Consider the following 26574-nt stretch of genomic DNA (forward strand, 5'->3'; position numbering starts at 1 on the left):
TTAAATATAGTCCTATTTTTTTGTTTATTGTCTTACTATTGCATTATTTTAATTTTAAAAATTCTGCATTCAGTAGTCCCATGTTCACTTGTCACGCATTCAGGTGACTGCATTCATTTATCCTATTCCCTTGTTGAGTTGGGTAAAAATTTGGCTGGGGCTGGGTGACACCCTGTAGTTCCAGATCTCCCCTGTGAAGGCTCTAAATCTTTTGTTCTGTAAGTTACTCACTAGCAACACTTCACCTTTCTTATTTAAATTTTCCTGCAGGTAAGTGTATACATGTGCAAGTAAGAGTATACATGTTTTCATTGTATCTTTGGCAAGCAAGAAAGAATCACAAAAGGGTTCCACAATGGAAAGGAGACAACCAATAAAAACCAAAACTGTAGAAACAATGATCTTGATGAAAAGATTATTGTAAAAAATGTTCACAGATAAAAGGATGCACTGGGGAGGGGAAGGCCTGCCATTTTGAAAAGGCGGGCCAGCTGGCCGGAGGGAGTAGGCTAGTAAGTAAGGTAAGGGGAGGGGGGTGTCAAGGGGGTTTGTGTGGTGGCAGGAGGGAGTGAATATCTCTCCCACTGCTGGGGGGTGTCAAGGGTGCATCACTTGGGGCCTTAAAAGAGTATTTCTCCCACTGCCAGGGGGTGGGGGTTGGTGGGTTGCTTGACAGCAACGGGAAGGAGTGGCCATTTCTCCTGTGGGGGGGGGGGATATTAGTGTCAGATGATTGTGTGCCGCAGCAGCAGAGAGTGGGCATCTCTCCTGCCATCTTCAATTTTTTTAATTATTTTGTGTGTGTGTGTGGTGGTGGGGGGTCTGAGCTATCAAACCTTACTTTCCTGTTAGTGCCTGAGCCAATCAGCTCTCAGGCACTAATTAGAAAGTAAGGAACGATAGCTGAGACCTGTTGGTAAACTTTGGCTGCAAAAATGGCACAGTGAGGTTAGAGAATCACTTGAAATAATCATTTTAATAATAATAAAATTGTACTACATTTGCATGGCAGTATCAGAAACTGCTAGAAAACTCAGAAAAGACCTCAGTAAGCCCGTATTGATAATCCACCGCTAAAATACATGCATTCTAAATCGGCTGGAACCAGTTTAGTGAGCACGTTAAAGGCAGATTTTAGTTTTAAGAAACTACCCCTCAGCAAATGCAACTGAAACCTTGTCGCTTCCTTAGCAGCCTGCACATTGTAACTGCTACAACAATGCGGCTGCACTTGGAGTCCACTTATCTCAGTTGCTATGGTATTGCCTTCCACATAGGCGAATGGAGGCAAACTGTAATAGTCGCTCACCACTCTTCTCGGCGACACTTGCAGCCCGCTTAACACAGCTGCCACACTAGCTGGTTTTGCTCGGCGGCAGCAGCCACTTTTTTAAAAATGATTTCATTAGTAGCTACTTATCTCATGAACTGCCATGTCAATCAGCTTCATTCTGCTGTCTCAGCAATTGCTATATCTCAATGTCATAGGGTGCACTTTCCTCAACTTCAACTCCAGCTGTTTGCACACAACAGCAGCCAAAGTTTCTCATTGACAGTGGTGGTAATATATTATGGCGTCATCGGCAGTCTTTGTTTTACAGCGGCAGCACATGCCATGGTTTTGGCACTATCCAGCCTGTCGCTGATCTGGCAGACCTGGGTGCCTGCACCTCTAACAGTGGCCTTTTTCTTATAACCACATTACCTGTTGGTGTGTCATATCCTTGGTGGCATTCTAACGGCCACAGCTGCTTCTGATGCCTTTGACACCCTCTTCTTTAGCCTAGTGGGTGGTTCACTTGTTCATGCACTATCAGCAGGGGTGGCAACAACAAGGATCATTTGAGAGATCCTACAGCCTTACTCTTGGTGTAGCTTGGACTATATAATCTCTGCTGCTGTTCAGATGCATCATTTGTCAATGATTAAAATAGCACTCTGTGTAGCATGGCTTTAAAGCCACTTCGATGAGACTATATTTGTGTTTCTCATTATTGGTGGTTAGGAGCTGTGGATGTCTTTCTCTGTGAAGGATAGATAGTCTTCTGGTCCCTGGAGGCTATTCCTTCCCTATTGCATCCTTTCAAGACTACCTATAAGGTGCAGATATAAGGCTCACCTGGGTACCAGGATCACCTCCTGTGCATGCCAGCAATTCACTTCTGAACATCTCTGCTACAGTGCTCACCTTCATTCTACTGATGCAGTCTTCTAGCTAGCCTGGTTAGTATAGCCACAAAGCTCCTCTGAATGGCACGAATACGCCAACGTCCATAATGTTGGTACAACTGTTCCAACACTAGCCTAGCTGGGATGAGAGCACCAGTGCCTGCCTCCTGCATAGTCAAATGCTCTAACTCTCATCCTGGATAGTGCTTAGGCATCAGTCTCTCACAAGTCTTGTTCATGGTTTTGGCTGTATAGCTTGGTTGCTTTGGCAACTAGGTTTCTATAGTATCCACAGTGGTCAGCATCCATGCGGCTGCTTCATTTCTGTTTCTGTCTATGTATCCCAGTAGGATTCTAGGAATTGGGGCTGTTTGTACAGTCCATTTTCCATGTTGGCGCTGGAATGTTTTCCAGCCATAGTTGTTCTTTTCAATTCAGTGGATCTCTTTTCATCTCTAATCTTACCAACAACCCTGCTACGATTTTCCAGCAGATGTCCTAGCTGGATGGAAGTGGTGACCAAGCTATTGCATCTTGGGGAACAGTAGTCTAAGCTTCACTGATTTGCCTTGTTTTGGGAGTCTTGGTAAACGCTCTTTTGCTGTCAGATATCTTGGTATATCCATACCTTATTCACTATGTTCTTGCAGCCTTGAGAAGTCTGAATCCAGCTTACTTTAGTAGTCTCCCTATTTGGGCTTCCTAGTTGTTTTTTCCAGGTATTGTCCAGTCACTTCTCTTTTGTATCTCGTCTGCATGAGATCTAGGGTTGCTTTTCGTTAGTATATTGGTAGGCATCTGTACCTATCTTCTGTTGTCATCTTTTTTGCTTCAATTACGGAGACCTTTCAGCTATGTCTGCTGCAGTATGTTGCTTTTGTGTATGAGTGCAATGACCACTTATTTTCTTCTTTAAGCATAGTATTACCTGGTTCAATTCCTTCTTTGTTCAAAGGACCTTGCCTTTTTAATTTCCTCGTCATCATAAGAACTCTATGCTGTTTTCAGCTCCATATTTTGCCTAGCACTAGCCTTTCTGTACAGGTGTTTTGTATCCCACCCCTTGTTTGGGTAACTGCTTAGCAACATCCCATTTGTCTGGACTTCTCTGCTATGGATGCAAAGGAAAGAAAAATTGTCTTACCTGATTCTTTCCATTAGTCCTGTGAGAAGTCCAGAACCCCCTCCCTACTTGTTTCCTTTAGTCTTCTCCTTTATAGGTTGCTTGGACTTACCTTCAGGTTCCTCTAGCGAGCATTGTTTTACTTCGCCTTACTTAGTAGTTCCTGTTTGTCATGGAGTTTTGTTTCTTGTGTCTGGAAATTATTGGCTGAGTAAGCCATGGCTGAATGGAAGAGGTCATCTTAAACTTTGTTGACTGTATGTGTGTTAAGAGTACCATTGCTTGGCTAATCAAAATACTGAACATTCTAGGTTGGAACTACTTTCATTCACTGTCTCTTTCCACTGGTAGATGTCATTACTCATTTGTCTGAGCTGCCTGGTATGATTAAATGAAAGAATTATTAGGTAAGAATTTTTTCTTCTCTTCTTACCCTATCTAAAACAAAAGATGGTTCAGCCAAAGAAATTGGTGGTGGTCAGATTTTTTAGGTATGTAATACATACTTGGTTTTGGCTATGGGCTTTAGTTTGCTTTTTTTTTTTTTCTTCCCTAGATGAGTTCAAAGGTCATTCTTTGCTGCAGGCTGCTCGGGAATCAGATGTAGCTCGCATAAAAAAGCATCTTTCTTTAGAGATAGTGAACTTCAAGCACCCACAGACTCATGAAACTGCACTGGTAAGATTTAGTCACATTTTTATCCTGTTGGGTAGAGTAAGTAGTAAGGTTGTATATCTTAGGCTAGAATTAATGATCTAACATTTTAAAATCACTTTTTCTCAGAAACAATATTGATTTATAAACAACTCCATGGCAATTCAGTTAATTTCATATTTAGGTTTAGTTGTAAGTTACTGTAAATTTCTTTTTCATGCAATGTGTCTAGTGGTCCTGAATCATAGGGTTTTGCATCTGAACCCGCAAATTGCTTGCAGAAAACTGTCAATCTTTTCAACTCCTCATTCCCAGGGAGCTGCTCCTGCCCCTCAGTTTTTCTGCAGGCAAGTTGCTCAGAAGTGTTCCTGCTCTGCGGTTTTTAATATTTTGGGGTATTTTTTTTCCAAGTGTTTGATTGAAGTCTTGGTGCCCAGAGATTCCTATTTGTTGGGACCTCCACCTGAGATAAGACAGAGACATGCATTGCAGAAGTCTGCTGTTAGCAGGATCAGCCCTCAAGGACACCTATCTAGCCTGCCTGCCTTTGTATTTTTGAAGCTCAGGGGCCTTCTCCTATGTAGCTGCTCACATCCCTGATTTAATTCAGGAGCTTGAGTGCATGGTTTGTCTTGCGGTTTTCTGGGAATTGAAGCTCCGTCTGACCTTGGTCCAACTGGCAACCCAAAGATCAGGTTTGTCCAGCGAATATGTGAGGCAGATTTCTTCTTCATTTGTTCCAGTTCACTTCGTATGCTAAAGCAGGTAGGGACCATATGGCACATTAAGGCTATTATAGCCTAATGGGAATTTTTTTTTTTTTTGGGAGGGGGAGAGGGGGTGGCTTTCAAAATGATAAAAGGTATGGAAAACCTTTCATACTCAGACAGGTTAGAAAGGCTGGGGCTCTTCACCCTGGAGAAGTAGAGACTCAGAGGAGACATGATAGAGACTTACAAGATCATGAAGGGCATAGAGAAGGTGGAAAGGGACAGATTCTTCAGCCTATTGGGAACTACAAGAACAAGGGGACAGGTTTAGAACCAATGCTAGGAAATTTTTCTTCACTCAGAGGGTGGTAGACACCTGGAATGCGCTTCCGGAGGATGTGATAGGACAGAGTACATTAAGGGGATTCAAGGAAGGATTGGACAAGTTCCTGAAGGATATGGGGATTGAGGGGTATAGATAGAGGTAGAGATAGGATTATGAAAGGGTATATATAGAAGAAAAATGGGGATTGAAAGGTTTTAGACAAAGGATCACTTACAGGTCATAGACCTGATGGGCTGCTGCGGGAGCGGACTGCTGGGCACGATGGACCCCTGGTCTGACCCAGCGGAGGCACTTCTTATATTCTTATGTTTGCTTAAAATTGACAGGGATGTCCTCTCAGGCCTTTCTGCCCCTATATCATGCCAGGTTTGCACTGGATGGCAGGCCAAGGAGCATGTGACAAGAGTGCATGGGGGAGGGATGGAAGCATTGTGCTCAGCCTCCTCTGAGTCCTCTAGGACTGGGAATCAGCAAGAAGCGCGTTCCCAAGGGAAGACACCCTTTCCAGAACCCTCTGAAGGTGCATTGGCCAAGTGCATCCTTGCCAGGGTCCTCGAGATCCCCAGTACAAGACTTCACCCTGGATTTTGTGAACCTCATGTGGAATGCCTATTTGAACTGCCAAGGGTCCCTCAGCGTCTGCTGGAAGCATACCATGGATGGTTGCACAGGGGGGCTTCCCTTAGCATGCACCCCGGCTAGATTAGACACATGTTTGGACCAGGAAGTTCAGTCTGATATACGTAGACTGGGAGGATGGAAACGATTTCATGCTACTGTTATCTCAAGATGAAGTTTCACTGGCAAAATCTGGGTTTTTTTTTTTTTTTTTGCATGAGAATAGCGGTCAAGAAGACTTGGTGCTCAGAGATCCCTGGACCAGGGGGAAGACCCCACGGTACACTGGCTTTTCAACTGTGCTCTTGTGCGTTATTTCTGCCTCGCTAAGCAAATTGAAGCTGGAAGTTCCTCCAGTACCCTCATCTGTGCTCAGTTATGAGCAGCTCTGTTGCTCTGACTGCATGCTTTTCCTTGCATCCGGACATCACAAAGCTGGTCACAAACCATTGGGAGTCTCCAGAGGGCTCCCTGCAGGTGGCTAAGGCTATGACCAAGCTTTACCCAATGGCTCTGATTTTCAGCAGCTATTTGTTCAACCAGAATATGATTTGCTGTTGGCATAGGTCACCAAACACACATCCCTTCCAAGTGAAGGAGATGTGATGTTAAAAGATCCACAGGGCTGTAAAGCGGACTTGCTTTTCAAGAGGCAATTTGAAGCCTTGGCTCTAGGGATTAAGTTGGCAGCCATAACTTGCCACTTCAGACTGTCTCGAGCCTCGGGCCCGGAGAACAACAAAGATCCCCAAATGCGCCTATCTGGGGTGAATTATATAGCAGACACTCTATATGAAATCAGAATTGTAAGCAAGGTGTCGGTCTATGCGATTATTGCTTGACGGATGCTCTGGATCAGACATTGGGCAGGAGATTCTGCCTCTAAAGCCACATTGAGCAGTCTCCCCTTTCAGGATCTGGACGACCTAATGGCAAGTGTTGTGGACCATTGTCCCAAGGCCTTATCAGACATATTCGGGATGCCTTGGGGTCTAGGACGGGGCAATTTTCAAGGCTCTCGAAGATTCTGTCCTTTTGTGGCAGGCCAAGTGATGCAGATGGTGTTCTTGGTGGTGATTACATCAGTTGCATGCTCTTTCCTGCAGGGAAGCGTTCCTCAAAATTATGGAAGCAGAACTCTCCTATTGCATGATTCCGTCCTTCTTGCCAAAAGTTGTCTTGACCTTCTACATTAATCAGGAAGTCTATTTACCTGCTTTCCACCTTACGGAGTCGAAGAAAAAGGATAGAGTGTTGCATTTGCTGGATGTCAAGAGAGCTCTCCTCCAGTACCTCAAAGTTAACAATGAGTTTTATATCACCTTTTTGTTCCAACTAGTCATGCCAAGAAAGGAAGGCCAACGTCTAAAGCTTCAGTTTCTAGATGAATTAAGATGGCCATTTCCTCTGTGTATGTGGGTTGCGGTAAGCAGCTGCCAATTGCATTGAAAGCTCAGTCCACCGGAGGAGTTGCTACCTCATGGGCAGAGACTAGGGCTGTCTCGCCCGAGAAGATCTGTAGAGCAGCTACATGGTCTACCATCCTTACCTTTACCAGGTTCTGTAGGATGGATGTAGCAGCCAGGAATGGTGCCGCTTTCGGGTCCACTATTCTGAAGGCAGGCCCAGTGGGCCCACCTAGACTGTGGGATTGTTTTGGTTACATCCCTATGGTTCAGGGTCACTGGACATATTGCACAAGAAAGAAAGATTAGGGTCCTACCTCAATAATCTTCTTTCTTGTAGATGTCTAGTGGTCCTGAAGCCCCATCTTATACGTGAGCTTTGCCTGTCTTGTGCATTGGAATCAGTCTGGAACTGGAGAAATCACTGTCTCTTCAAGTGAACTGAGAGCAATAAAAAAAAGGAACACTCTCCAGAGTGTAAAGTCTGTATCAGGTCTCCGCTGGATAGCGGGACATGTGAGTAGCTATGAGCTCTTTATAAGCTTCGTGCTGGTTACACACGTTTTTGTATCTGTTTTATAGCAGCTGTTTGAATGTTATAATGTTTGTTGATGATTTTTGTTAATAGAGCAGAACATAATAGTACTGTTGGGGATTCTTTCCCGTTTCCCTCATCCAGTTATGTCTTTCTTACAATGCTACTTGATTGCTTTTGTATGAACTGAGGTGGCAGAAGCAACTCCCTGGGAAGAAGGTGGAGTTGAAAAGATGATTGACAGTTTTCTTCAAGCAATTTGCAAGTTCAGATGCAAAACTCTATGGTTCAGGACCACTAGACACATCTACAAGAAAGAAGATTATCGAGGGAGGAACCTAATATTTCTTTACCTTTAACTTCGTTGTCAATTTTCAATGTAGGATAGGTTATTTGATGACTTTCTTTATTGCTGCAATTAATAATTCTCTGAAGACAAGCAAGGTACAGTTCTTACAACTAGATAACATTATTTGAGCCTATATGAGAGCACTTCAGCTCGTTTACCACAGTGTTTTAGAGCATGCACATGCACACACCTTCCTGCCCATTTCTGTTGCATGGGACTCAGCGAGTTCCACGCTCCCCCTCCCTCCTCTTCCCCCCCCTCAATGGACCAGATCATACATGCTTGTGTAGCTCCCCTCAGCTTGAGTTTCATGATTTGTCTTTGACCAAATGAACATAAGAAGCGCCATCTCCGGATCAGACCTTCGGTCCATCAAGTCCGGCGATCCGCACACGCGGAGGCCCTGCTAGGTATACACCTGGCTTATTTTATAGCCAGAGTTGTACAACTAAATATAACAGGAGATTCAATTGAATAAATCAGAATGTATACCAAACAAATTGAATATAGATTTTAGTAGCTGGACATCGTTCACACCACATTTAACAAAGACCTTCAGGCTACACACTCTCAATAACACAACATATGAAAAATAATGTAGACATAAAACAACGGAGAAAAATGAACCTCAATTGTGAGAGGCCAGGACTACACAAGTGCCTGAACCAACTCACATCATCACGGGTTCATAAAAAAACTCCGTGTACATTTAAATAATTCTCATTCATACGTTTTGTCAAAAACTCTTTTTTCTTTTTCAAACTTTTTTGTGTGAGCCCAGTCAGTAGTATTACTAATCTATTTTTCAGTGTGAACCGGAACCAAGCTAAAAAATTTTTTTCTTATGAGGGCAACAGCTCAACTTCACAGGTGTAAGTAATTGTAGAAGCCTGAAAATACTGCCAACAATAAGAACAAAAAACGTTCACTCATCTGAAAAAAAGATGGTTCTAACGATTCTTCAGGTCGTGTCCCAACAGAAAAGTCCTTCTGTTTCTCCTACAAGGCTACTTCAGGGGAGTATTGCATTATCCAGAATTTTCACCTCTACCAATATAGTCCATATAAAGCTGGCTCCTCTCCAAAACCATTTTGGAGAGGAGCCAGTCCTGAACTTGCCCCCCCCTTAGCTTCATTTCATGTCCTCTTGTCCGTGTCAAATTGGACAATGTAAATAATCTTCTCTGCTCTATTTTGTCGATTCCTTTCAGTATTTTGAAGGTCTCGATCATATCCCCACGCAGTCTCCTTTTCTCAAGGGAGAACAATCCCAGTGTTTTAAGTCGATCCTCATATTCCAGTTTCTCCATACCCTTCACTAGTTTAGTTGCTCGTCTCTGCACCCTCTCCAGCAGTTTTATATCCTTCTTTAGGTAGGGAGACCAATGTTGGACGCAGTATTCCAAGTGGGGTCTGACCATTGCCCTATAAAGCGGCATTATAACTTTCTCCGATCTACTCGAGATTCCTTTCTTTATCATGCCCAACATTCTATTTGACGCTGCCGCGCATTGTGCCGACGGCTTCAGGGTCCTATCTATCAGTACACCCAGATCCCTTTCTTGTTCACTTTTTCCCAGAGTTGCACCTGACATTCTGTACTCGTATTCCTTATTTTTACTGCCTAAATGCATTACCTTGCATTTCTCCACGTTGAACTTCATCTGCCATTTCTCCGCCCATTTTTCTAACCGACACAAATCGCTCTGGAGTTCCTCACTGTCCTCCTGCGATCTGATTGCCCGGCAGAGTTTTGTGTCGTCTGCAAACTTGATGATCTCACTGGATGTTCCGTTTTCCAGGTCATTGATATAAATATTAAAAAGGATCGGCCCAAGTACCGAGCCCTGGGGTACACCACTAGTCACTTTCTCCCAGTTGGAGAACTTCCCATTTATGCCCACTCTCTGCTTCCTGTTATCCAGCCATTTGCCTATCCATCTTTGTATATCTCCCTCTATGCCATGGCTTTGTAGTTTCCTGAGAAGTCTTTCGTGTGGAACTTTGTCAAATGCTTTCTGGAAGTCCAAGTATATTATGTCCACCGGCTTTCCACTATCAATTTGCTTGTTCACGGTCTCAAAGAATTGGAGTAAATTCGTCAAACACGATTTCCCTTTCCTGAATCCATGTTGACTGGGTTTCATCAAGTCGTGTGTGTCCAAGTGCTGAACTATGCTATCCTTGATCAGTGATTCAATCATCTTGCCGGGGACAGACGTAAGACTCACAGGTCTATAGCTGCCCTGTTCTCCTCTCGATCCTTTTTTGAAAATTGGCGTGACGTTCGCTTTCCTCCAGTCGTCTGGTATCTGACCAGTTCTGATTGACAGGTTTGCAAGTTTTTGCAATAACTCTCCGATTTCAACCTTCAATTCCTTCAAGACTCTCGGGTGAATTTCATCCGGTCCAGGGGATTTGTCACTTTTAAGTTTGTCGATCTGGTAGTATATCTGATCTAAGTTCACTTCAACTGTGGTGAGGCTGTCCTCTATTTCTCCTGTAAACAGTTTCTCCGCTTCAGGTATTGTTGAGGTGTCCTCCTTCGTAAAGACGGACGCAAAGAAGGAATTTAGTTTGTCTGCGATTTGTTTATCTTCCTTGATGTACCCTTTTCTTCCCTTGTCGTCCAGGGGTCCCACTGCCTCTTTTGCAGGTTTTTTCCCTTTCACGTATCTAAAGAAGGGCTTGAAGTTTTTGGCCTCCTGGGCTATTTTTTCCTCATAGTCCTGTTTTGCATCCCTCACCGCCTTGTGACATTTCTTCTGTTCATCTTTATGTTTGTTCCAGGCTTCGGTTGTCTTCGTGCATTTCCATTTTTTGAAAGAGTCCTTCTTTTCTTTTATGGCTTCCTTCACCTTTATGGTAAGCCATGCCGGTTCTCCTTTGCCTTTAGTTCTCCGATCTTTGGAAATCCTTGGAATTTAGAGATCTTGTGCTTCTGCAATAGTATTTTTCAATAGGCACCATGCCTGATCTACTGTTTCAAGTTTGTCGACCATCTTCTCGAGTCGTTTTGTTACCATGGCTCTCATGCAATCATATTTACCCTTTTTAAAGTTTAAGGTGGTGGTTAAGGTTTTGGCATGTTTCCCTTTCCCGATGCCAAGTTTAAAGTTGATTACATTGTGATCACTCGTTCCCAGTGGAACCATGACTTCTACTTCTGTTATCGGTCCGGTGAGACCATTTAGGACCAAGTCCAAGGTGGCGTCGCCTCTTGTCGGCTCTTTTACCATTTGCTGTTTTGGGTAAAATATGCTTCTTCATCATTTGTAAGTCTTAGAACGCTTTAATTAGGTTTTTTGGTACTTTTCAGGTTTTCTTTCTTTTTCATGGCCCACTAGGCCCTCTTATGCCTAAGGAAAACAGCCGAGTGAACTGCTTTCTCTCTCTCTCTCTCTCTCTCTCTCTCTCTCTCTCTCTCTCTCTCTCTCTCTCTCGTGCAGCAGGATCGAGGGCTTTGGCTCCCTTGTCATTCTCACCTTCTCAAACTCTAATACAGAGTCCACTTGCTATGCAGGATCCGGACCGCTTTGGTCTTATGCGTTATGGTCTGAGCGTGGCAGTGAATTGCCGGGGCTATTCTTCGGCAGTGATTGACATGCTTCGCAGCAACCGGAAGACCACAGTGGCAGCCTATGTGAAGGCTTGGTGGGGTTACCAGGCCTGGTGAGCCCTGAGACAGGCGGACCCTTCTCCTTCATCATTTCTTCAGGTCCTGGAGTTTCTGCAGAATAGCCAGAAGAAAGGTCTAGCAGTAGCTTCGCTCCGATTTCAGATTGTGGGTCTTCCGTGTATGGGCCCTCCTTCTCTGAGAGGCTCATTCGCAGTTCATCCGAATGTGGTTTTCTACGAGGCACATTGTGTCTTAAGGCCTCCCTTGCCCCTTCCTGGTATGACTTTGAACCTTAATCTGGTTCCTTGCTCTCTAGCTCATCCCTCGTAAGAGCCTCTAGAACAGGTGTATCTGATGGATCTCACGATCAAGACAGTCTTACAGGTGGCTATTGCTTCAGCCCGCAGGGTTTCGGAGCTTCAAGCTCACTTTCTTTCTCCTGCAGGGATCCCTTTCGTGTATTACAGTTTCCAAGGTGAGGCTGTGTACTGTTCCTTCCTTTCTTTTGGAGGTGGTTTCCACTTTCTATGTGCATCAGGAAGTCTGCCTTTATCAATATTGGTAAGCTGAATTTCTGTTTTCTGTCCAGCTTTTATTACAGTGCCATCAGAATGCCATCAGATATAGCATTGTTTTTGTCATTCAGGTTACTGATGTTTGATATCCCGATTTGTTGCTGTTTTGCATGTATAATTGTGAGCAGAATATACTTAATTGTCGGGGAGTGTCCCTATACCCTCCCCCTCTCTCTCTCGTTATCTTGTACAAATTTTCCTGGCTGCTTTGTTACTGACTGCTGAGCTCTGGCACAATAATAATTTTCAGTGACGCTGTAGGTAAACTTAGGATATCAGACTACCCCCCGAGCAGCATAACTCGCTGGGGTTCAATTCCTCATTCCTCCCAATATGGCAGAAGCTTTCTTATCTTATCATTTTATATTGTTTGCTTATTTCATAGCTTAAGTAGTTAGATTTAAATAAATAACTTAGCTTTTCAGCCTTTCAGTAGATATGTCCCAACTACTGAAAGGCTGAAAAGCTAAATATTTATTTAAATCTAACTATTTAAGCTATGAAATAAGCAAACAATATAAAATGATAAGATAAGAAAGCTTCTGCCATATTGGGAGGAATGAGGAATTGAACCCCAGCGAGTTATGCTGCTTTTGTAGGGGGGGGGGGCTGATATCCCATAGGCACTAGCATAAGTTTACCTGCAGCGTCACTGAAAATTATTATTGTGCTATATTGGCCAGCGTGTATTTGAATTAAGAGAAGATTGCTAAGCTCTGGAGCTTGCTCAGTGATGAGATATGTGGGGGAGAAGGGGGAAGAAATTCTCTGAAGTTTTGAGGCTTCCTACAGACCCTGGTGGGAGGAAAAAAATAACCCATTGGTCCCAGAATAAAGTGTGGATTTACAAGAAAGAAGATTGAAAGATTAGGCTCTTACCTTTGCTAATCACCATACATTTGAATGTAGCATGTGTCTATTTTCCACGTGAGTTAACCTCTGCTCCATCTTTCTGCATTGATCGGCCATTATTGCTCACACACAACCCATGGTAAAGTGCAGTTAGGCTTTCTCCATCAGGCCCCTCTATCTCCACAGATCAGTTGATGAACTTGGTGGTAGAGTATAAAAGAAGGAAGGAGATTTGCTGTTTCCTTAGCAATAGTTGTAATTTCCATTATTGTCTTCTAGCAGGAGTGCAGTGCTGGTGTGAGAATGTAGCTACCAAAGTATTTTTTTATAATTGACTCTGCTGGCCATATACTACATTTCCAGCATAATTAATTTTATTTTTTATAGTGCAATTTCTGGATACTTCAAGAAAGAAAACAATATGTTATGTAAAATTATTAATAAAACTATTATTCCATGTTTAGCATTGTGCTGCTGCTTCTCCGTATCCCAAGAGAAAACAAGTATGTGAACTATTGTTGAGGAAAGGAGCAAATGTCAATGAAAAGACAAAAGAGTAAGTGCTTTATCTCTGATCATATTGTCATATACCTGTAGTTTTATAGCAAGCCACTGATTGCTTATGTTTTCTTTTTTCTTATTTAATGAAGCTTTTTGACACCACTCCATGTAGCCTCTGAAAAAGCTCACAATGATATTGTTGAAGTGTTGGTGAAATATGAAGCAAAGGTTTGTATATGCTTGTTTACAAATTATTAAAAAATTGGCATATGACTGCTCATCTTCATTCATTGCATTAGATAATGCGCATGATTGTTTTTTTAAATTACATTTTGATATTTGTATACTGTATTTGCAAAAGGAGCAGTTAAATTGCATTACTTTACAAAATGCTTCAGAAAAACTCTGAAAGGAATTTTTTTTTTTTTTGTCATTCTTCATAGCAGCATTTCAGTAAAGTTGCCAAAAGTATACAATTATGAATAGTTTTATGTCTGGCTAGTTCTTTTTTTCTCAGGAAATCAGGAAAACTTTGTTGTCTTCTTCCTACTTGTTCTCAGTTTGTTTTAGGTGTTGTGTTCAGCCTTGCTCATAACTTTCCTTTTTATGGGGGTTTCTAATGACTCTGCAGCCTGTTGAGTTTTCCAAAGTATCTCCAATGAATATATATTAATGTAAAGAAATCGTGAAAATGTGTGATGCAGCTTCTTCATTTACTACTTAGATTTACAATAAAGCTGTCTTGTGCGTCTCAATGGCCACGAATTTGGTCTTGGAGAATGAAATGTACGGTGTCCGCATCTATGAGACAAACTTGTTTTTTTTTCTTTTACATAAAGCATTTTGGACCCCAGTTAGATTACAAAAGTTAGATAGCTCTAAGTCTAATAGATGCTGGCATTGTAATCTGGAAGCCAGGACTTTAGATCATTTAGTATTCTATTGTCCCTGTATCATAAGAACATAAGAATTGCTGCTGCTGGGCCAGACCAGTGGGCCATCGTACCCAGCAGTCTGCTCACGCGGCGGCCCCCAGGTCGAAGACCTGTGCCCCAGCCGAGACCAGCCCTACCTGCGTTAGTTCCGGTTCAGCAGGAACTTGTCCAACCTTGTCTTGAATCCCTGAAGCGTGTTTTCCCTTATAACAGACTCCGGGAGAGCATTCCAGTTCTTCACCACTCTCTGGGTGAAGAAGAACTTCCTTACGTTGGTACGGAATCTATCCCCTTTTTTACTTCAGAGAGTGCCCTCTCGTTCTCTCTACCTTGGAGAGGGTAAACAACCTGTCTTTATCCACTAAGTCTATTCCCTTCATTATCTTGAATGTTTCGATCATGTCTCCTCTCAGTCTCCTCTTTTCAAGGAAGAACAGGCCCAGCTTTTCTAATCTCTCACTGTTTGGCAACTCCTCCAACCCCTTAACCATTTTAGTCGCTCTTCTTTGGATCCTTTCGAGTAGTACCATGTCCTTCTCCATGTATGGCGACCAGTGCTGGACGCAGTATTCCAGGTGAGGGCGTACCATAGCCCGGTACAGTGGCATGATAACCGTCTCCAATCTGTTCGTGATCCCCTTCTTAATCATTCCTAGCATTCTGTTTGCTCTTATCGCTGCTGCTGCGCATTGTGCAGATGGCTTCATTGACTTGTCGACCAGTACTCCCAGGTCTCTTTCCTGGGGGGTCTCTCCTAGTATTGCCTCGTGTGTGGGATTTTTGATACCAACATGCATTACCTTACACTTTTCCATGTTGAACCTCATTTGCCATGTCGCTGCCCATTTCTCAAGCGTGGTTATGTCACGTTGCAGATCTTCACAATCCTCCTGTGTCTTCACTACTCTGTATAACTTCGTATCGTCTGCAAATTTAATCACTTTACTCGTCGTACCCATTTCCAGATCATTTATGAATATGTTGAAAGAGCAAAGGCCCAAGTACCGAGCCCTGCGGCACCCCACTGGTGATGTTCTTTCAGTCCAAGTATTGTCCATTTACCCCCACTCTCTGTTTCCTATCTGCTAGCCAATTTTTAATCCACGTGAGTATTTCACCCTCTATTCCATGGCTCTCAATTTTTCGAAGTACTCATTTGTGCGGAACCTTGTCGAACGTCTTCTGAAAATCCAGATACACAATGTCAACCGGGTCACCCTTGTCTATCTGCTTGTTTACCCCCTCGAAGAAGTGCAGCAAGTTCGTCAAGCAAGATCATCCTTTGCTGAAGCCGTGCTAACTGGTCCTCATCAGTTTGTGTCCGTCAAGGTGATCAATGATGCGGTCTTTTATCAGCGCCTCTACCAAATTAATTGTTTACTAGAAAGCCATGTAGCATTATCATATGATACAATTATGTTTGATATGTCAATGAGAACAAAGAGTTAAATTTCATCAAGCAACAATAAACTTTTATTGATTGACAGGAGTCGCCATATAACATATCATCAGTAATTGGAAAAATTATAGTAGACTTAACTATACCTTCTGGTGGAATTCGTTGTGTCACATTTACAAAATGGAAAGAACAATTGCCATACTAAAAGGGAATTATAATAATTTTAAAAAGATTTGGGAGCCATTGACAAGTTATTGCAATGATTAGACACCATTTTCCTCTGAAAGTACATTTATACATAGGGGGAGGGGGGATGGTCTAAAGTTCTATAAAAGCTTTAATCAATAGATAAGAATATAATATTTATACGATATTTTTTTGATTAAAATATTTGAAGTTAGGGTGGGTGGGAGGGTATAAATTTATGCATTTATGATGTTATTATAAGGAAATTCAAGTGATGTATTCAAGTTTTAACTGATATATTGTGTACTTGATGCAAGATGGAAAATATGAATAAAGAATAAAAAAAAAATAAAGCTGTCTTGTACCTAATATTTTCAACATTCAATTAATTCTCATCTTGCACATAACTCTATAACAGTGTTCTTTAACCTTTTGACACCTATGAACCAGCAGAAATAAAATAATTATTTTGTGGACCAGCACCGGTCCGCCGACCGGCAGTTGAAGAACACTGGGCTAAGTCGTGCCCATCTCCACTCAATCTCTGCCCCAGACCCCACCCCCATAATAGTACTAATTGTAACACCATTTTTTCCATTCATTTTTCATATATACACACAATATAATTGTATTAACAACACATAATGGTTAACCACAAAATTAAAATACACAAAGCACACTGTATGCTTTTTAACATTCATTCCTACCAGAAAATGGATAACCCCATGCAAATGCTGGAATAAAAACTAAAAGTAATAATATTTACAAACAAACCCTAAGATGCAAGACTCTGCAAGCAGTACAACCCCAGAGGAAAAGAAACAAATGCATTTCTTTCTGAACAGACAAATCAATCACTAAATAAAAGCATTTCCCCTACCATTGTTGTCTCTCTCTCTCCATGTGCCTTGCCTTCTGGCCTGCGCCCCGGTGTTATCTTTGGGCTGGTCCACTGTGCGATCAATGCAGCATCTTTGGACTGGCTTCCTGAGTGCTGCATTGCACAAAGCTGTGGGCAGCGGCTCCTCGCACGCGTCCTGCACCTCATCTGGAAGCCTTCCCTCTGACGTTGCAACGTCAAAGAGAAGGCTTCTGGTTCAGGCGCAGGCCCCGCATAGGAGCCTTTTCCCACGGCTTTGTGCACTGCAGCACTCAGGGAGCCAGCCCGAAGATGCCGCGTTGATCGCATTGTGGACCAGCAACTGAAGAACGCTGTCTTGGGCCTGATGAACGTGCCGGCCCTGTGGACCGGCAAAAAATTTATGCGGACTGGCGGTTGAAGAACACTGCTCTATAATATACTAAAGTGCAAAATATCAATAAAAAATTTTCAGTAACAGTGCCACAGTTATGGAATTCATTGCCCGGATATATCAGAAAATTAGAGTTCCTTAGCCGATAACATTTCTGAAGGCTCTCTGTTTTTAAAGCTTCTGCTCCTGCTTTCTATCCCCTTCCTACTATGTGAACCCTCAATGTTGCCTTTTCTAAATTTTTTTGTAGGTCCACCCTCTTTCCTATTGTAGTCTGTAAGTCTGTCTGTTTGTCCAATATATGTATAAATAAATGTCACCCCATTGTTTTAATATTTGTAATTTGCTTTGAAACAGTTATAAGCGTTTGCATCAAATTTTAATAAACATGAAACACTCACAATATCTTTTTTACAATGGCCTTACATGTACTATGTAGGCAATTGTGATTAAGCTATTTTAAGGTGATTATTGATATTTTATACTTTAGCTTATTATACAGTTATATGCACTATGAGAATTAATTGAATTGATGTTGAAAGCATTAGGTACAAGACAGCTTTATTGTAAATCTGGGCAATGAATATATATGGGATACAGTTGTGTACTAAAGCTCAAGTATATACAGATTTATTTCATAAATGCATTTTCAGGATATCTTGAAAATGCAACAAGCTGTGGTATCACCAGGATAAGTTTCAGAACACTGGCCCTGTTTTCATCATCATCATTTTATAAAGACAGTCAAAGGGGTACCCAGTTGTAGCATCATATTAAATTCTGTGTAACAGCCTGTAATTGAACCTTTTGGTTTTGTTAACATTTTGAAAGCTGAACATGATGAAATCTCAGTCACATGTCACAGTAAGTTCCCCCCAAAAAAATGTCCGTACTCGGGTAATCAAATGCCTTAACTCAGTTGTTTAAACAAGCAACTTAAATGTCCATGTTGGTTTGCCAACATATTATGAAAACTAGTCTTATAGCCCGTTAAATTAACGGGTGCTAGAATATGTAGTGTGTGTGTCTGTCTTTATTTCTTTTTCTCTCTCCTTAGCCGCTTTCTGTATTTCTGTCTTTCTTTCTTTTTTTTCCTTGGCTGTCCACCACCACCCCTTGTCTGCTCCCCCTGTTCATTCTCCCTTCCTTTTACCTCCCCTGTGTCCTCCCCCACCCCATCACTGCTCACCTTATCCAACAGCAGCCCTTCTCCCTTTATTTTACCTCACCCCTCTTCCTGCTCCCTCATCCATCAGCACCTCTTCCTGCTCCCCCTGTCCAGCAGTAGGCCTCCCTTCATTCCCCCCCCCCTGTCCAGCAATATGCAGTTCAACACCAGAGAAAGAAACACTTTGGAATATAAAAAGAAAGCAGTGCAAATTTACAGTAAAACTGCATTTTCTGTTAATGAAATTATTTTTTTCTACTTTTATTGTCTGGCCATTTTATTCATGTTTATCCCAGTTTCTGCTCTCTTCTCTCAATTTTCTTACCAGGGTTTGCAGTCTATCTGGCTCTTCTCTCATTCCTGTCTTCACTTCCTCTTCTACATCCATCTCAGAATTTAACCTTATCTTTCAGTTTTCCTCCATTTATTTTTCTGCATCTCTATCTGCTTCTATTTCTCCAGTTGTTTGTTTTTTTGAGAGGGATTTTTTTGGTTTGTTTGTTTTTTGCTAACTCCTCCCTTCCAGCATCTTCTCTTTCTCTCTCTTCCCCCTTTATTTTCAGTCTTCTAACCAGTATCTGTCTTGCTCCCTCCATCCAGCATATCCTCTCCCCTTTGAGTCGCGGGTCAGGCCTGAGATATGAGGCTAGAAGCCGATTCCACCCTGAAGCAGTCCTCCATGTTGTTTGCCGGCCGCTGAAAGGAGGGGGGAGTGCCGCCGTTCCTGTTCAAAGCGGCCTGCTTAGGTTCATGGGCGGCTGTTTTGAACCTCGCAGGCCGCTCTCCATATGGTAGCATGTTCCTTCTGACGCGATCACGTCAGAGGGAACGTGCTTCATGTGGAGAGCGGCCTGCGAGGTTCGCTACAGCCGGCCACGAACCTCATCAGGCCGCTTCAAACAGGAGCGGCAGCGGTTGGTACGGGAGGGGGGAGTCGTCGACTTGTTCCGCGCTGTGGATGCGATCCCGGTTTGGAGAGGGTAGGGTGTGCTAGCAGGCGGCAGCCGCTGCTCTGCAGGTGGAGAGCAGAGAAGGGTGCGCAGTTGTCTTGCCTCGCGTGAGGCCAGACCGTAAGCCGCGCATTCGCACTTCCTATGGATCGCTACAGCTCACAGAAAATGGACGCACGCATAGGAAGTGCGCATGCGCGGCTTACCGTTTTATTATATTAGATATATCACTACCAGTTATCTACAGCTTTTGCTCCAGTTCTTCGGCAGATAAGAACTATATTTATGCTGTTAGAGAGAGAAACTTTCTGCTTGGTCATCATAAGACTGCTTACATTAATGGTGCAGGGTTGGAAATTTAAGTTACTTGTTCAAACAATTGAATTAAAGCACTTGATTATCTGCATACAATAAAAAAAAAATAACAAACTTAAAAAAACTTTTGTACAACTGGATAATTCAATAATTTGTATTTATTATTATTGATGTCATAAGCACCCTAATTTATTGCCTAGATTTATGCTCAATTGGGGTTAAATTTATAAATGGATATTCCCATTTCATTATATAATTTATTGCATAGTAATTTTCCCCCAACAAATAGTATTATGTAGCATTTGTTAGACTAGGAAAAATAAGCTCTGAATTGTAATGTATTGTCTTTCTCAAAAATTATTTTCCTTTAGGTGAATGCTTTGGATAATCTTGGACAGACATCGCTACACCGAGCAGCTCACTATGGACATATTCAGACTTGCCGAATGTTACTGAATTCTGGATGTGATCCATCAGTAGTGTCGCTGCAGGGCTTCACAGCTGTACAGATGGGAAATGAGACTGTACAGCAGATACTACAAGGTATTGTATAATCTCTCGGAGCTAGATAATCTTACTCTTTCTTCACCTTGAAAAGCAGCTCAGGGTGGGTTTGGGCAGAAGGAGTAAGGGTAGCCTTTTCTCAATATGCAATTCTGAAAGATTTGTTGGTGGTGGTTTTTGTAACCATTGTAAGCACAGCTGTAGTTTGTCCCCTCAAACACATTAAATAAGCTTTTTCCTACTCAATACATGTAGAGGAAAAAAATGTTTGCTAGTACAACAGACACTCCATTCCTGAACCTATGGGTAGTCAATCCCATTTTTGCGAGAATTCTTGTAGGGTGCTTCATTTACATACTGTTCTGCTCTTACCTCTGGGCTGTTCTTCAACTCTTCAGTTGTCTTTCTATAAGCGAGACAATAGGAGCTTGTCTTTTCTACTTGTGTTTATTTTCTTTAAATTTGTTTTTTCGCTCAGTTCTTTTGTGAGGCTTTTGGTGCTGCAGAGGAATTCTTTAGTGGGACAGCTCTGACTAGGGGACTAGAGTCCGCTTCCAAGGGGCAGGCTGTCCTGTGGTTACCCACTTAAACAACCTGCACCAACAGTTTGAGGGCTCAGAAACCATTCCCTTGGGAGCACTGCTCACCCCAGATTTGTCTGCAGTGAGCTTGCATGCAGGCTGTGTGGCTCCATCGCAGTTTTCCAGGATCAAGGCTGACTGATTTCTCCCCCTGTTTTGGCATACACAAGGTCTGTATGTGTATGTGGGGGGGGTAAGCTTTCTGGCTGGTGGGTCAGAAGACACAAGCAGTCCAGATTCTAGGCTTGTTGAGACAGAGATTCTCTTTATAAGCTGTTTGCAATTTTTACACTTGCAGCTTCCAGCACACAGCATGGCACAATGAGTAATAGGCTGATAGCTTGGTTAACCAACCTGAGGGGGGAAATCTTTAGAATCATTTTTTCTTTACTTCTAGGGTTAGTCAGATTCCCCCCACCTCTAAAATCACTGGTTTTTATTTTTCAGTGTAGCTACCCCAGGCCACTTTTGGCGCTAAAATCACTGCTGCTATGGCCATCTTGAGCTTCCCAATTTGAATTTAAAAGCCTCCATCTGCCTCAGAACACCTCGTTTTCATTTAAAAACAGGTAGGATGAACTCCTCAGGTCAGGATACTTCAGATTCATGCCACTTTTGTGGTGGTTGGCAATCCGAGAAGCATCCATGTTTCATGTGCTGCATGGCACTTAAGGAGGGGGCCTAGAGTCACTGGCTTAGCCCCCTCTGGTCCCTTGTGGGGGTATTATTGTCTAAGGAGCAAGGAAAAAGTCTGGATTTGAGCCAGGGAGCAGCACGAGTGCATCCCCAGCGAAGCACAGCTGCATTAAGGTGGGAAAAGCCCAGAGAGGTACTAAGCCTCTGCAGGCCGTCTGGACATCAAGAGTAGGGATTTCCTCCTGAATTAATTAACATGATATTTGAGGCCTGTATGATTAAAAAGAGCCAGATGGATCCCTCTGGAATTGCTGCCTTCTTGCCCTGGGGGTTCTCCCCCCAAGATCACAGCTCCCCAACAAACAGTGCTGTTCGCAGGTCTGGAATGTTGGGTCAGATGAATTGGATAATGACTCCATTTTAATGCTTTTACTCTCACAGTCAGGATCCTCTGTAGCAAGGGACACCCCTGCATCCCCGAGAGGAAAAGACCCAGATTTGGGGATGCTCCAGATCTTGATGTGGCTGATGCTCTGTATGACCTTTTCAGAATAGTGAGTAAGATGTCCATTTACTCCTTTTCTGCCCGCAGGATGTTATGGATCAGACAATGGGCGGGAGATTCCTCCTCTAAGGCGACCCTGAATAAACTGCCATTCCAGGTACAGTTCCTTTTTGAGAAAGGCCTGGATGATCTTATAGCCAGTGTGCAGGACCGTAAACCAAAATCCTTGCTTGATAGCAGGCCCCGTGCTCTAGGGGGTCTGGGCAGACTAATTTTTGGACCTCCAGACATTATAGCCAGTATTCTGGAGGGCTAGAGGGCGTTTCAGACCCCTAGGCAAAGATTTGGAAGGGTCAGGCACCCTCAGTCCTCAAGTTCCCACTTCACCCCAGCTCTGAAGAAACAGTTATGACGCCAAACCTTCAGCCGAGCCTCCTTGCATTGGAGGGTGATTTTTGGCCTATTTAGGGGCATGGTGAGGATTATCACAGATTGCAGGGATCTGGACATAATACGGGAAGGATACAAGCTTGAGTTCTTTAGTCCCCTCGCGGATCTTTTTATAGACTCCCCTGCGAGGAGGCCAGAAAAAGTGACCAAAGATGTTGAGTTCTGCAAGCCATAGAGTCCTTACCAGAGGAAGACTTTGGCAGATACTTTATATACTTCATCATGCCCAAAAGAGGCTCTGAAGACTTAAGGCTGATCCTAGTTCTCAAAGCAGTGAATGTGACCCTCAAGATACCACATTTCTGAATGGAGACGGTGAGGTGGTTGATTGCGCCAAGGGAGTTCCTTGCCTTCTTGGATTTGACAGAGGCCTATTTGCACATTCCAATCTTTCTGGACCACAGGAAGTATTTACAGTTCCATGTGTTGGAGCAGCACTTCCAGTTTGCAGTCTTACCATTTGAGCTAACCACAATGCCATGGATCTTCACCAAGGTGATTGTGGAGATTGCAGCTCACTTACACAGCATGGACAATACAGGTCTATCCTTAACCTGGATGATTGGCTGACCAGAGCCTAAGGGCAGACTTGTGGTTCACTGAGTAATCCAATTGCTGCAGAATCTTGCCCGGGTAGTCAACTTCCAGAAGAGCCAACTAGAACCAACGCAGAGCCTGGAATACCTGGGAGTCCAGTTCAAAATGGGAGCAAGCAAAGTGTTCCTCCTGGAAGTCTGCAAGGAAAAGCTTCTGCCAATAGCAGGCCCTGGGCCCCAACACCCTCTATCTCGATCCTCACATTTCATCATGGGTAGTTCTAATGATGGACACCTGCCTCATCGGCTGGGCGGCACATTGCAAGGGTTGTCCTGTTCAAGGATGTTGGTCTCCTTCCCAGTGGAAGTGGTCAGTCAACCGCTTGGAACTTTGAGCCATCCATCTGGTGCTCCTGGAGTTGGAGAGCGTCTTCCATAGTAGGGCAGTTTGAGTTTTTTGGACAGTGCTACAGTAGTGGCCTATGTCAATCACTATGGGGGGACCAAGAGAGCTCATCTGCACCTGGAAGCTCAAATGCTGTTTTGATGGATGGAGGCCCATCTTCAGATGTTTTCAGTGGCACATGTTGCAGGGGTTGACGTGAAAGCAGATTTCCTCAGCTCTGGATCTGGGGGAGTGGTCACTGTCCCAGGAAGCCTTCTCCTGCACAATGAATTAGTGGGGGTGTGCGACATTCGACCTGATGGCATTGGCTGCCTACAAGAAAGTGGACCAATTATTCACTTGAAGACGTGAGCTGGGAAGCAAGGATCTAAATGCCCTGGTTAAGCCCGGGCCAAAGACAGGTCGTCTTTATGCTTTCCCTCCGTGGCCCATGATAGGATGAATTCTGCACAGAATCTTGACGTACTAAATTGGCCAAGGTGCCCATAGTTTGCAGATCTGGTACAACTGCAGCAGGATTAATATCTCAGACTTCCCTGTCATCCCCAGCTTCTCACACAGGACCCATTCACCCTTCAGGATCTGGAATACTTTGGTCTTAGGGCATGGCTCTTGAGCACGCAAAGGCTTCTCGAATGCAGTGGTAAGAAGACAACTGTAGCAGCATATGCAAAGGCTCAGAGGATCAAAGAGATGATTGCGACGATGATATCTGTGATACTTGCCTTTCTCCAGGAAGGCCTAATAAAGGGCCTAGCAGTTGGCTCCCTGAGAGTTCAGATAGCTGGGCTCTCCTGTTTTTGGCCCAGGGTAAATAAGAACACCCTTGCCATACATCTGGATATCACCAGATTTTTGAAGGACGCATTGCAGCTCTGCCTTCCAGTATGCTGGCCTTTTCTGATGTGGAATCTTAATCGGGTTCTCCTAGCACTGGTGAGGCTGCCCTATGAGCCTCTGGACCAAGTTTCCTTAGTGGATCTTACCATCAAGATGGTGTGTTTGGTGGTAATCACCTCTGCTCAGAGAGTGTTGGAACTTCAGGCATTGTCCTGCAGATATCCTTTTCTTAGGATTATGGATGTAGAAATTATCTTGTGCATAGTTCTTTCTTTCCTACCAAAAGTGATTTCCATAATCTACATAACCAGAAAGCAGATTTGCCTGCCTTCACATGCTCGGGGTCGAGAAAATAGGATAAAGTGTTAAGTTCATTAGATGTTTGCAGACTCTTAGTTCGGTATCAAGAAGTTTACGAACAAATTTAGGTTGTCAGATCATCTCTTTGTGCTGGCAAGTATAGCCCATAAGGATCGGCTGGCTGGCATAGAAAGCTACTATATCTAGGTGGATCTGTATGGCCATTTTGTCCACCAATAGCAGTGGAAAATGTTCTTCTGTTTCTGTGAAAGCACATTCCATGAGAGGAATTGCTTCCTCATGGGTGAAATCTTCGGCGGTTTCCCCAGAAGAGATCTATAGAACTGCCACTTGGTCTTCTCTGAATTCGTTCACAAAGTTTTACAGAGTAGATAAGGAGGCCAAGCATGATTCTGTATTTGGATCCTCACTTCTGATGGCAGGCTCATCTCTCCCACCCTAATCTTTAAAGGACTGCTCTTATGCTACACAGGTTCAGGAAGGGAGTGTCTGTTGTACTAGAAAGAAAGATTAGGTTCTTATCTCGATAATCTTTTTTTTCTAGTAAACATAAACTCCATTCCTGAAGCCCACTCTGTCAGTGGAGAATTTGCCTGCTACATGCCTCAATGAGACCTGAAATTTGAACGTCTTAGGTCTTCGGTCTAGCCTCAAGAAGAACAGCGTCATTGGCTACCGTGTTGAAGTATCCAGTCAATTTCTATATATTGCTCCCATACTCTTAGTGCAGGTTGGGCTCAAGTTGGTGACATATTTGTTTTTCACCCGGTTATACAGTATATTGCAAATGTTTGAATTTGATTATTTATTATATATTTACCGATATGTTTCATGCTATGAGCAGAACAGAAATGTGTGTAGGGGAGTGTCCCCTTACCCCTCCCACTTCTGTTTCCTATACAAAGCTGATTTTCTGCTTTGATAAACACTGAGGAGTTGAACAGCCCAGAGGTGTAAGAGAGGAGGAGCAAAAAAGTATGCAAATGAAGCTCCCTACAAGAATTGTCGCAAAAAGTGATTGATTGACATGTTCAGGAATGGAGTGTATGTCTACTAGAAAGAAAATTATTGAGGTAAGAACTTAATCTTTCCATGGTGGTTAAACGTATACCCTCCCCTCCCCCCTAAAAAAAAAAAAAGCCTGAAATGCAACATTTGGATAAGTCTCCGCCCTTGAGTTAATTCTTGTTTGATGGACATTTTGCAGCAGGTACAGCTGTGTATCTGTTGGGATAGGTTTCTTTAGACACACTGAGATTTGTCAATATTAGATCATTCTTCATAAAATTGTTCAAACTCTGTCAGGTTATTTGGTGATGTTTAAGGGACAACAGTCTTTCAGTCATATCTCAGATTTTCAATTGGATTGAGATTGTGACTCTGGATCACTTCAGGACATTTTTCCTTTTGTTCTTTGCCACTCTACTGTAATTTTGGCTGTGTGCTTTATTTTGTTCTCATGTTGAAAAGTAAATTTTTCCCACTGTCAGCTTGCAGAGGGCAGCAGAGTTTCCTCAAAGGCTTTTTTGTCCTTTTCTCCATTCTGTGATCCCTTCCTGACAAGTGCTTTAGTACCTGCCAATGAGAAATATTCCTATAGCATGATGCTGTCACTGCCATGTTTAACAGTTGGAGGATAGTGTTCTCTGGGTGATAATGTTATGTTGGGTTTATGCCAAATGTAAAGCATTGTATTTAGATCAAACAGCCTTTCTTAGAGAATGTTCTAAATGGTTCTGTGCATGATTCAAATTGGATTCCAGTTGGCCATTCTTGAATAATGGCTTCCTTTCCTCATATTCCCTTCAGACCAGTCCAGATGCATGGGTATATGCTCTCCTGCTAGCAGATGGACTTTCCTGCTCCTGACCCAAGGCACTCAGAGTAGGGAAGGGGGGAAGAGTAGAAAACCTGGACCACCGAGTATGATATCTGAGTTGCATGGTCTAGCACTAACCCAGTTTCTCACTTTTTTTGTTTGTTTGCTTTTATCTCATAATGCTCCAAATTTAGCTCTGCTGGGAAGGTACCCCCTCCCCACCTTGGTGTACTTGAATATAAATCCCCTGGTTTATATTCCAGTCATTTTTTCCTCACTTTGGTGGGGGGAGAGAATCACCTCAGTTTATATT

General features: G+C 43.1%; 1 protein-coding gene across 1 annotated transcript in view; it reads left to right on the top strand.

Annotated features, from left to right (window-relative positions):
• Positions 1 to 26574, top strand: part of TNKS2 (tankyrase 2) — a 209129-nt gene that overhangs the window by 79606 nt on the left and 102949 nt on the right. Inside the window, exons 9-12 of the mRNA XM_033941178.1 lie at positions 3849 to 3970; positions 13421 to 13512; positions 13607 to 13685; positions 20035 to 20206. Coding sequence (XP_033797069.1) covers positions 3849 to 3970; positions 13421 to 13512; positions 13607 to 13685; positions 20035 to 20206 — 465 coding nt within the window. The remainder of the gene's footprint in view (positions 1 to 3848; positions 3971 to 13420; positions 13513 to 13606; positions 13686 to 20034; positions 20207 to 26574) is intronic.

The sequence above is a fragment of the Geotrypetes seraphini genome, chromosome 4, assembly GCF_902459505.1.
Source record: "Geotrypetes seraphini chromosome 4, aGeoSer1.1, whole genome shotgun sequence".
In the NCBI taxonomy this organism is placed as follows: Eukaryota; Metazoa; Chordata; class Amphibia; order Gymnophiona; family Dermophiidae; genus Geotrypetes; species Geotrypetes seraphini.